This window comes from Netta rufina (genome assembly GCF_964035555.1).
Source record: "Netta rufina genome assembly, chromosome: 7".
NCBI classification, from domain to species: domain Eukaryota; kingdom Metazoa; phylum Chordata; class Aves; order Anseriformes; family Anatidae; genus Netta; species Netta rufina.
The window spans coordinates 37627773-37640269 of NC_140130.1; the positions used below are offsets into that span (position 1 = coordinate 37627773).

The window sequence follows — 12497 nt, forward strand, 5'->3', positions numbered from 1 at the left end:
GGAGTGAGATGTGATCATTAATGCAGTACTACTACATCATGTTTCCTTGTTACCATCACTTCATATAAAAAATGTCATGGTGGACATTATGCTCAGTTCTGTGGACACTGGCTTTGAGATTCTGAGCTCCTGAGTGAATGCAAGAGCTTCTTGGCTCTGCAGTTGCAATCAAACGCCCAGCCAAAACGTTACTCCCTTCCTCTATTGTGTTAGTCCTCTATTATCCACTGCCTGCTTGCCCCTGGTAATAAAACTAGAGAAGCCCAATATTTTCACGCAGGCATGTGGCACAATAAGGATAAGAGAGTTTTACACTGACGACTGTGTAAAACATGACTGTAGCAGAAACATGAAGTGGTACACGGCTTCAACATGCTAATGGAAAATGAATAATATTTAGCCTACAACTGACTCAAGTTCAACCAAGCGGCAGTTCAGAGAGAGGCAGGCCTGTGTGTTTTTTGGTTTGTTTCAGAATTTTTACTTAAAACAGACAAACAAAAAGCCTAAGGCTTCTGCACTTATGTCTGTCCCTGGTGAAAACGTCATCTGCAGCAAGTCAGGTGAGCTGTTAAGACTTCCAAGGACTAATTTATTAAAAAAAAATCCCCATCAAGAGTCATTCATATCCTCCTTCTTCATTCCCTCTTTGTCAGGAAAACTTCTGTGCCCATAGCAACTTCTGAAATCAACTCAACTTTAGCAGAGAAGGTAGGGTATAGAAAACTGTGCAGGAATACTGAAGAAAGGTTCAGTAGCACTACTTGAGTTCTGAAGCTGAGCTTTGTAATACAGAAGTTTTTTACTGTATGTCCTTGCGAGGTGCAGAGCTAAGGTCTATCATATTCTTGAGATCATGTAGCTCCAGGAGACAACTATTATTTCTGTTTTTTAATCATAGAATGGTTTGAGTTGGAAAGGACCCTTAAAGATCATCTAGTTCAACCCTCTGCCTGGGCAGGGACATCTCTCACTAGACCAGGTTGCTCAAAGCCCCATCCAACCTGAACTCAAACACTTCCAGGGATGGGGCGGGGCATCCACAGCTTCTCTTGGCAACCTGTTTCAGTACCTCACTACCCTAGTAGTGCTCCACGGTGAGGATATTCTTCCTTGTATCTAATCTAAATCTATCCTCTTGCAGTTTAAAACCATTGCCCCTAGTCCTATCACTATAGGCACTTGTAAAATGTTTCCTTCCATTTTCTTATAAGCCTCCTTTAAGTATTGCAAGGCTGCGATAAGGCCATCCTGGAACCTTCTCTTTTCTAGGTCTAGCACTTCCATGTTTCTCAGCCTTAAAGAAAAAGCTTTGTGCACAAACAAAGCAAAAGAAGGAATTCATTTACTACTTCCCATTGGCAGGCAGGTGTTCAGCCATCTACAGGAAAGCAACGCCCATCACATATAACAATTTATTGGGAAGACAAACACCAAAGACAAACGCACCTCCCCCCCGCTAAGACCCCATTGTTCCTTCTTTACCCCAGTTTTCTTGTTCTTCATGAAGCCATGTAGTTTGGGATATCCCTTTGGACAGTTGGGGGCAGCTGTCCTGGCTCTGTCCCCTCCCTGCTCCTTGTGCACCCCCAGCCTCCTCACTGGCAGAGCAGTGGGAGAAGCTGAAAAGTCTGTGACTTACTGCTGGCACTGTTCAGGAACAGCCAACCTATCAATGTGTTATCAACATTATTTTCACCACAAATCCAAAACATATCATCATACAAGCCTCTACAAAACAAAAACAACACGAAACACTATCCCAGCCAAAACCAGGACACTTAACAATTACAATTTCAGGAAATTAGTGTCCAGAGTATACAAAAAATATGCATCTTCTGGGCCATGTTACATCAGTGCATGGTGGATGGCTGTGTTTCCCTTCATGTTTTTGCTTTTATCTCACTTCTGAGCTAGAGCATGTCTCAGAAAACATAATCAGTGTTCTAGCTGAACAGGAAACTTGTAGCAGTCAATCACACCATGTTGCCGTTCTTCTCTTAGGAGCAGTTGCCTCTCTGTCCCAGCAGTCCTTAAATTTCTGCTTCTGTACATCACTTCCTCAGCACTTTTAATTGAGCTACTGATCCCGACATAAGTTGTTAACTTGTTCTTTCACCTTTTAGGTCAAAAGCAGGGACCACAACAAAAATATACTTTCCATAAACAGTGGAAAAGAACAGAAGTTGCCTGCTTTCCATGTTTGTGTGCCATCTCATATAATTAGCTCATACAATGATATGGTTCAATACACAAAACTTTAGCTGAACATCACTTACATGCAAAAGCAAACCTGGTTATGCATGTAATAAAGACTTCTTTTTTGGTGAACATTGTATGAAACGTTACTAAAATCTGGCATCTCAGATTCTGAATTGTATATAAGTTCTAAGCTTACCTGAATGCATTTTAGAAGAAAAGGCAATGGCTGACTACATTTAAATGCTTTACTGTGGGAAACCATTATTTCTAGGTAAGATGTTAATATACTGCCAGTAGAAGCAGCTGTTGTTTCCATGGTGATATAGAGTCTCTACAATAGCTACACACTGTACAGACCTTAACAATAGAAATGTGATACAGAATCAGTCATCTGATGTTTTCATTTCAAATTTAAAAGTTCTTTACACATAATAAATGTTTTGTTTCTATTTAATTTTTTCTTCTCTTTATTTTATGAAGTTATGGTTTGAAAAACAGAAGTACCCTGAAAAGGAATGAGAGGCTACCTGAGATATATGGGTCAGACCTAGTCTCAGAGCAGTACCCTCTTCAGTTTGAAGTCAAAAAACATTCATGAAGTAGATGGGGATATTGGGGATCAGGGAAAGGTAAAACGGATACACAGTACAATAAATAAATAAATTATAATAATGTCCTTAAACCCTGTTATCTTGCAAAGGCTGACCTCTTTATGATTCCCATGCCCAAGAGGAGCATGGAAGCTGGAACTCTTTGTTGGGGGAAGAGGGACAGGCATAGGCAGTGTGGCCCTGCATCCACTCTGGCCCTGGCAAGCTCACATAGTTTGCTTGGCTGCTCTTTCCTGCTTGTGGCCCCTTGAAGCATTCACAATGATGGATTTACAGAATACCTAGCCCCCATCTCCCTGCACAGCCCAAGATTTCTGGTGCATTTTGCTTTAGCTCTGTGAAAGCAATCAATTTTAACATTAAAGCAGTAACGACACTAGTATGTGGGAGACAGTATGAGCCAGCCTGCTCATATGGATGTGTTTCAGGAGCCCACTGTGTGCAACCCACTGCTTCTGAAGGAACATATTGGATTTACATGGCAAGGGTTTGGTAGCAGAGTGGCTGCAGGGGTGGACTCTGTGAGAAGAGCCCATCAGCTGCCCCATGTCAGATAAGAGCCATCTCCAAAAGGGACCTGCTGCTGGCAGAGCCAAGCCAATGAGTGCCATTGGATGCACCTCTGGGACAGCGTAGTTAAGAAAGTGAAAAACTTATTGCACAACAACAGCTGGGACAGAGAAAGGAAAGAAAATTATAGAGACAAACAATCCCACAGACACCAAGGTCAATGAAGAAAGAGGTTAGGAAGAGCTCCAGGTGCTGGAGCAGATGTTACCCTTCAGCCTATGGAAAGGCCCACTGTGGAGCAGGCTGTCCACCTGTCCACCCATGGCTCAAGGGGCGCCACAGCAATGCAGATCTCCATGCTGCAAGCCACGGAGGAGCCCACATAGGAGCGGGGGGGGGGAGGAAGAAGAGGGGGGAGAGTGGGGAGGGGAGGGTTCCACCTGTGGGGGACCAGTGCTGGAGCAGTTTGCTCCTGACAGATGGACTCCATGGTATGGAGCCATGTGGAAGCAGTTCTCGAAGAGCTGCAGCCTGTGGGCTTTTCAGGTTCAGAGACCTTAACTTCATTTTATAATGGTTGGATCTAAAGAGGTGTGTTGCTCTACAAAATACATCAATTACATGAAATACATCTACAAAATACATCAAGAGCTGCACGTATGAGAATTCAGTTCAAGGCCGCTATGGGCTTTGCATTCATCTCATAAAATTTCATGAGGTGATTGTCTTTTGCAGTATAATTTTACACTCAGTGAGCTTGAACTTTCACAGTGCTCAATCTTTGAAACCAAAGTATGAACCTCATTATGAGAGTTACATCATTTCACAATTCCTGTTCTTTACCATTAATGCCATGTTATCATATCATGAAAAATCAATATATGAAGCTCTTCAAATGTTTTCAAAATATTGTGAGACAGGAAGAGTAAGATGTTCAATTACTATTCGTATGCACGCCTAAAAGAAAACGTTCATTAGTTTTTTAAAAAGTGAGGTATGATATGAAAGCAAAAAGTCTTACATTTAAGACTCAGATTTTCTCTTTCAAGCATATGTTGACCTAGGTTAATCACATGTTAATGGTATTAGCCGTATTAAATCATGAAGAATTGGCAGAAGTGATAGTCTTTAACTAAAAGCAACAGAAGTATTTTATCTTCTGAGAATCTCAGGATATGTAGAGTATATTTCTGTAGGACAAAATAAAACATAAAAACTTAAACAATGGCAAAGAAAAACACAGCGTAGAAATTCATGGAAAACCTAAGAAAAAAGGAAGTTAATAGGAATTTTGCCATCTGATAAGTGTTACATCATCCTCAGTACAAGTCACTCAACCTGAAGTGGTATGGGTGAGTTTTTAGACTACTTCACCAAGGAAAACTTCGGTTGCATCTATAAATGAATTGCAAACACCAATTTGTAGCTGTAGTCAAAGACAATGTCGCCACTAGCAGAAATGGAAACACACCCACTTAATACCCTAATAGCCATTATGAGGTTAGCTGTAGGTCACATTACCATTGTGCATGGTGGGGAGGATGGTCTGACATCAAGCACTGAATTAATGCAGTCAAAACATTATAAGGGCAGGGTATTCATATGAGCTTTAGAGCAATGCTCTCATTTCAGCTATAGAGCAGACAAATAACATTGGCTACTTTATGAGGAAAAGAGAGAACTGCAGCACAACAGGAACAAAAGAGGAATCAAACGAATGTATGGGAATACATTGAAAAGTCATGACATTAAGCCCTTCTTCCTTTTGCCCACTCATAAACAAGCACTAGAAAGAGAATTCAAGAATCTTTTCCCAAGGCATGTACCCATCCTGTCTGCAGAAGCCACCCAAAATACCTCCACAGTCAAAACTTCTTGCATGACTTTTTTCCTAATGTGAAAATAATTTTCATTTATATATATATATAATGGAAAACATTATATATTTAATGGAAAACAATTTTGATATACTTTTAATGCGCTTTTAGAAAAAGAAAATTACTTAAATTTGTTTAGAAATACTAGCATTTTATGTACTTTTTGGTTATTAAAGGTGGATGATAAGGAAAAAAAAGTCACTACTTTTCTATACATTATTAGAGGCTTCAAATTGTTGCTGTTCTCTGAATGATAATGTGCTGGCAGTATTCTTTTGGCACAGAAATATTTGTCAATGTGTTAGTTTTAAAATGAAAGGGAATTTAAATCACTTTTTCTGTTAGCCCTCAACCATTCTGCTTTTACTCAGGTCACTAACCAAAGGTGTGACAGTAGTATTTAGACATACTGAAGATAAGAAGTGTTTCCAAACATCAATTCAAATTTAGAGAAATATTCTACAGATCCAAAATGGCACCAAAGACAATATTTATGAAAAAGCACATTGAATTGCTAACTGAGGTGCAGGGCATGGCCACCTCCCCCAGCTCCGGCCCAGCCCTGCTCCTGTCTGACCACTGGGGCCTCAGTTCACTGAGAGTGTTGTACTCTTACATATCTCCATAGGAATGAGTAATTATAATATATATAATATATTATATATATATATATATATATATATATATATATATATTATATATATAATATATATCGTATATTATATATCGTATATTATAAATAAATATAATAATTATAGTAATGCTAGAACTTCAGTGTGAAAAAAAATCTGTTCTCCTGCCTGAGAAATAAAAATAAGTTCCTGGCTGAATTTTGGCACACAGGAAAAAAAAAAAATAAAAATCTTTCATAATCAGTTATTTCAGCATTGGGAATTTAAAATGGACACCAGACTTCTGGATCAATACAACTGTAAGAATCATTTTTACTGATAACATTCTGAAATTTAGAAGGGCATTATCCAAGCTATTTTCCATAGATTCAAATCTAGAGGGGGGTGGAAAAATATATTTTAAAATGTCATCACACCTCACTACCCACTAGCAGGGAAAAAGGTTTTGATGAGGGCTTAGCTACTGAATGATGTATTGGTGCACTTCAAAAAAGTTGTCATCGTCTTGCTCCAGCAACAGACAGCACAGATTCCCCGGAGATTTGCTGCTGCTTTTCAAAGATACAAATATATTAATATGCAAATTTAGTTTCCTCTAAAATCACATGCAAATATGCAGAGTGCTGCTACAGGAGATACTACCTGCTCAAAGTGAAATGGCATGGAGAAGAGCGGGTATTCTTATTAAGGACTAGCTCTACCAAACATTCATAATAAACTGGATCATTCCAGCATAGCTCTGCAAGTAGGGAGATGGAGATTAACCTCATTCATCCATTTGCATTTTATGGTATTTAGACGGCTTCTGCAAATTTTTTAACTTATCTTCTTAACTTCTTAACCTTTAACTTAACTTCTTCAAATATTTAACTTAATGTTTTTTGTTTGTTTGTTTGTTTGTTTGTTTCTTTGACTTGAGTTGTTTTATTGGTTTTGGTTTTAGTTTTGGTAAAAATGCATTTAATCACATCAGTTTCCAATTTCAAGAAACCAGACCTTGTCCTTGCTCACACTCAGTCTCCATTGTCAAGAGCTCTAAAAGGTAAAGAGAGGCAACTAGCAATCAACCCAAGTTTGAAAATACATTTCTCCGTGTTCCCAAATTTAGCTGCAGCATAAATTCCTGCTTTTGTTTCCTGTCTTTATCTTTCATTTACTGCTTCTCCAGGATCAGATCAACCCTCCACCCCCATTCCCCTTCCTCAAACAAAACACCTCTGATGTTCCCCTTCATCTTGTTCTTACCAGCAGATCCATGACCTCACTCAGAGGAAAACTTTCCTCACAAAAAAATACACTACCAAGATATTGGTGTCCAAGGATCCCTTCAGTGAGATGGGCTGATCTGTCCAAGCCTATGTAGGTTCAGCATTCACTACGGTTTGAATCTCTGTTTAATTTTGACCCCAGTGAAAATGATTGTCCAAGGAAACAGAGCCATGAATATCAACAATAATTCTCATCTCAATTAGTAATAAATATAATTTGTAACTGATTAGTGAAGATTCTTATAAAATTTATGATGTTATAATACTTTATATTATAAATTGTACTATTCTTTCTCTTTACTACATTTATATTGAAGTCTCCTTCTCTGTCACAAAGAGTTAAAAACTATAAGAGAATTTAAGAGCCTTACAGTAATTTGGCGCATCAGTTTTAGCTCAGCTATTATCCAGCTGCATCAAGATATTAATGTAGTCATCTCTCTTCAGTCTCAATGAATTGCTATAAAAATGTCAAACAATTAGATTATATTGGCCAACGTAGCCTTGTTTGATTGAGTACAGATGTAGGCCGTGTCCCTTGAATCATACTGATGAAGAAGTAGAAGGGCTTGTAGAACTCCATTGCAAATTTATTTCAATATACGTTGCATTCAGGTTTCTAATGTCAGCACTTGCAATACTAATAACCCCAAATGCTAAATAGGTATTTTTAGATGGAATAAAAGTCAATGTCATTCAGGACAAATACAAATGAATTTTATTGAAAGAGACAGATATCTTGTTCTAGCCTTTTATTAATTGCTAGTCAATGCTGAAGACGGTATATTTAGGTATTTCTTGTGACTTCATCATCCTGATTCAGTGACCACATACTAGAATAGTTTTTCTCTATTAAATACTATGCCAGTATGTTTATTGCTATACACAATTTATCTGCTACTTCCCTATCAAGATCAACCAAATGATTACAGATAGCCATCAACGTACCTCAGTTGCACCATACTTCACACTCATTTATGTCCCACAAGCTACTTCAAGTGTTAAAAGTCCAGAAAAATTCTGAGGACCAGAAAGAACTGCAAATATTTTGGAAACTCGTTCTCTTCTTGAAACAGAAACTGGTAGTTAATTATCCATTGTGTATTGACAGGTAATTAATAAGCACCTGTCATGTTAGTAGAAGAACAGTCAGTTCTGGTTGCTATAAGAACACTGAGAACTTCAGCAAATTATTAATACTAGAATTAAGGTTAATATATCTGCTCTGAACAGACTAAATCTTTTCATCACAAACTTCTTTTTCCACATTCCTTTTCTGTTTCAGGGCGTTGCAAATTACAGTGCTACACACAATTCCATTGTTCCAGCTCTCCCATTGAGTTTGCCTATTTTAAGGCATAATCAGAAAATTACACAAATTCCTAATCAGTGCAGCCTGTTGGAGGTTTCTGGAAAAGCTGTTCATTTTTGTTGACACCTAGTTTCTACTAACAATTTGAAACGGTGAATGTCAAGTATGAGAGCATCAAGAAAATTCATAGGTCATGTACATCCAGTTATATGAAAACACATATTACTACAGCTCAGTACTGATCTTGCTTTCAGTTTCATCTTGCAGGTTTTCACCCTCTTCTGCCATCATGTGTCAGCTGAAGCATTATATGAAATACAGGAGAAATAAATCACACTAGTAATTCAGTGAAAAAGAAATAGCTTACTAAATATTTCCCATGCTAATGGGCAATGCCACCAAACTGAAAATGTAAGTGAATAGAGGGTCATATTATGCTTGAACATTTTCAGAGACAGCCAAATGTATATAATTTCTATTAATGACATATTAATTTGCCAACGGTGACACAAACATGAAGGGTTTACAATTATTGCAGATTATTTCCTTTTTCATTTCTTGTGTCTTCTTGGCCTAAGACAGAGGTTTTTAGTTCAGAAAAGGGTGTTTACTTGGTTAGCTTGAACTATGTTTGAACTTCACACTTAGTGTATATATTCTCTCTTGACAGTGGAATAATATATTCCATGGTAGATATACTAATGTGATTATAATATTTTGATTTTTTAAAAAAATCTATATAATAGATAGCAAGATTCAGATTTTAGGGAATTAAACCTGATATTTTACACACTAGCAATTTTGTTAAATTATACTGCACTTTTGTAAAAATAGAATTAAGTCATCTAAAATTACCCCTTGAAACACAAGTTTTAGGCAATGTAGATTTTAAACTTGTTATTAATTTGTTTCCACTGTTCTTATACTTAAATGAAGACTTCTGTGGCTACTGCTTTGTCAATATCATCTACTAGTTTCATAAAATACTACCCATGTTCTGCTCTCACTGGCAGAGAAATACTGTATCTGCCTTTTAGATGAATAATGACTAAGGTCTTCCACAAACTGGTAAATATTTCAGGGGACGTAAACATGCCTTCATTTTAACTTGATCACATTTTTAAAATCCATATACATGTGTGGTAGTACTACCTGTCTGAAGATACTTCAGCTGATAATATCGGAGAGATACAGCCGGTGAGCTGTTTTTTCACCTGCAATACGTAAAAGAACAGATTCATATTCATGTAGGATGGTTGACTCTCCCCTGATATCGTATTCCTGGACAGCTTCCAGGTCAGACAGGGTGCCAAAGCAGTGGTCATAAAACTTAGCAGGTTGTAAAGTCATTTAATTAAGAGCTCAAACACAGAAGAATGGGCTTAACTATTCATGGGAACATATTTTACAACAATCTTAAACCTACTCTAATTTCCCTGGCTACAAACACCCGCAGCCATCAGCTGCTAAGTTGTAGCATCTGCACTACGACATCTCACTCTTTGCAAAGTAGAGAGACAGACTTACTGAGAGCTCAAGCTATGCTAGCTTTGGAGAGAGTAGCATTTGTTATGATAAATCTTTGATTGATTGCTTATGGCAGTTTAATTTTAGTGCAGTTACACCATGGACTGGTGAGAGAAGTTCTCTTTTTTGTTTATAATTTTCTAGCAAACTTGTAGTTCTTCCCTGCAGATCATTTAGAACTACATACTGATGTCATTCATCTTGGACAGTTACCTACTACTCAAATTATGTTCTTGTCCTAGAGTATTACCAATAAATTCAACGTGATTTTTTTCTCCTCATATTTTTTAGATTGCATAAATTTTAGCTAACCAATTCTTTTCAATCTCAAATATATTACAAAATGTCATTTCTGTTATAAAAGCTAATTGATAATGTGATTTGTTATGTTGCTGAGACATAATTCAGAAAGTTATTTTAAAGCCGTTGATACATGGAATAGCACTAACCATTTAATATTTCTTGTATGAATGGATACTGCATCAGGGAATGATGTGGTGCCATATAGATGAAATATTTTCTGAAGCTTTTATTCTTGTTGTTTGGGTTTGTGCCAATGCCTTTCTTGTATAGAGCTCATATACCCTCAGCTGTTATATACTGTAATTATATACTGTAATTTATACCTTGGTCATCAGTAGGAATTTTTCCTCCAAGTTGCTGAAAAATAAATAATATTTTAAAAATTAAAAGCTCACAGACAAATAATTCATGAGCATTCTCTAGAATACTTCAAGAAGTTGAAAAGTATTTTTAATTAAGATTATTTATGCAATAATTAGTACTAGGTCCCTTCTTTTTGAATGTTCTATTCGTATGTGCTTAATGAATGGTTTTACAAGATCAATTCAGCATTTCATCATGACTATTTCCATTGCAGTTGTTAGGGAGTAGCCTTTCTATACAATTATCATATGAAATCAACATTCCTCATTCAACTTTTTTACCTGGAACTGGAAATTTTGTTTCATTCATTTAATATTCAGTGTTGAAGAATGAAGACCTTCAGTATGGCACCTTGTATGACTATGCAACAACTTAGTTCTCCAAATCATTTGAAGCCAAGGAGACTCTTGAGAGTCCACTGTAGTGGGTTTACGTGGCAAGGTTTTGGTAGCAGGGAACCATAGGAGTGGTTTCTGTGAGAAAGATCTAGAAGCTGCCCCATGTTTGGGAAGGGCCCCATTGTTTTCCAGAGCTGAGCCAATAAGCGATGTTGTTTTGCGCCTCTGTGAGAGCATATTTAAGACAGGGAAAAAAACGCTGCGACACACAGCAGCCGGGAGAGTGAAGGGAGTGAGGAACAGCCTTGCAGGTGCCAAGGTCAGTGTAGAAGGAGGGGGAGAGGTGCTCCTGGCACCGGAGCAGAAGTCCCCTGCGGCCTGTGGTGAGGACCATGGTGAAGCAGGATGTCCCCCCGCAGCCCATGGAGTACCACAGTGGAGCAGGGTTCCATGCTGCAGCCTGTGGAGGAGACCACGGTGGAGCAGGTGGCCCTGCACCGACGGAGGCTGCCGCCTGTGGAAGACCCCTGCCAGAGCAGATTCCAGGCCGGACCTGTAGCCCGTGGAGAGGAGCCCACGCAGGAGCAGGTGACCTGGCAGGAGCTGCTGCCCGTAGGGGAGCCAGGTTGGAGCAGTTTTCTCCTGAGGGATGGACCCCGTGGTACGGACCCATATCTGGAGCAGTTCTGGAAGAGCTGCTGCCTGTGGGAAGCCCACACTGGATCAGTTCATCAAGGACTGTAACCCGTGGGTGGGACCCCACAGCACAGGGGACAAGAGTGACCGAGAAGGAGCGGCAGAGAAGAAGCGCTGTAGACTGACCATAACCCCCATTCCCCCGTTCCCCTGCGCCGCTCGGGGGGAGGAGGTGGAAGAGGGTGGAGGGAGGGGGAAGGTGCTTTTGGTTTCTTTCGTTTGTTTCTCACTTCTCTAGCTTGTTAGTAATGAGCAATAAATCTTACTATTTTCTTATGCTGAGCCTGTTTTGCCCATCACAATAATTATTGCGTGATTTTCTCGTCCTTATCTCAACCCTTGAGCCCTTTTCACATATTTTCTCCCCATTCCTCTTTGAGGAGGGGGAGTGAGAGAGCGGCTGTGGTGGAGCTCGGCTGCCCACTCGAGCGGAACCACGACATCCACTCACTACAAAATAAACATACTTCTCTTTGCTCCTATCAGGTTGCACACTCAGAAATTGGCTTTCATTGCCATCACCTGTTGACTCACTCTTTGGGGGAAAACTTGCTATTGTCTGCCCAGTTAGTTTGCTATGAGAGTGTCTCACAATTTTTTTTTCATTCTTGAACCTTGGCTTGAACAAATATGACATTTACCCAGACCTTTGCACAGTCTGTTTGAAACCTGACAAGGTTGTCATTCCATGAGCACAGAAGATATCCCAGAGACTCTCTGTTTCTCTCTCTCTCTTTTTTTTTTTTTCCACTCCCACTTTCTCCCCTAATTTGAGACTCCACCCAAGGTGTGGCTGCCTTGTAATTCTCAGCTGACGATCAAATGACTGAGCAATAAATGAAAATTATTGGTGCCTCA

General features: G+C 38.9%; 1 protein-coding gene across 1 annotated transcript in view; it reads right to left on the reverse strand.

Moving 5' to 3' along the window:
* Positions 1-9579: 9579 nt before the first annotated feature.
* Positions 9580-12497, reverse strand: part of CFAP46 (cilia and flagella associated protein 46) — a gene marked incomplete at both ends in the record, with an annotated part of 79277 nt that continues 76359 nt past the window's right edge. Inside the window, one exon of the mRNA XM_084290582.1 lies at positions 9580-9626. Coding sequence (XP_084146708.1) covers positions 9580-9626 — 47 coding nt within the window. The remainder of the gene's footprint in view (positions 9627-12497) is intronic.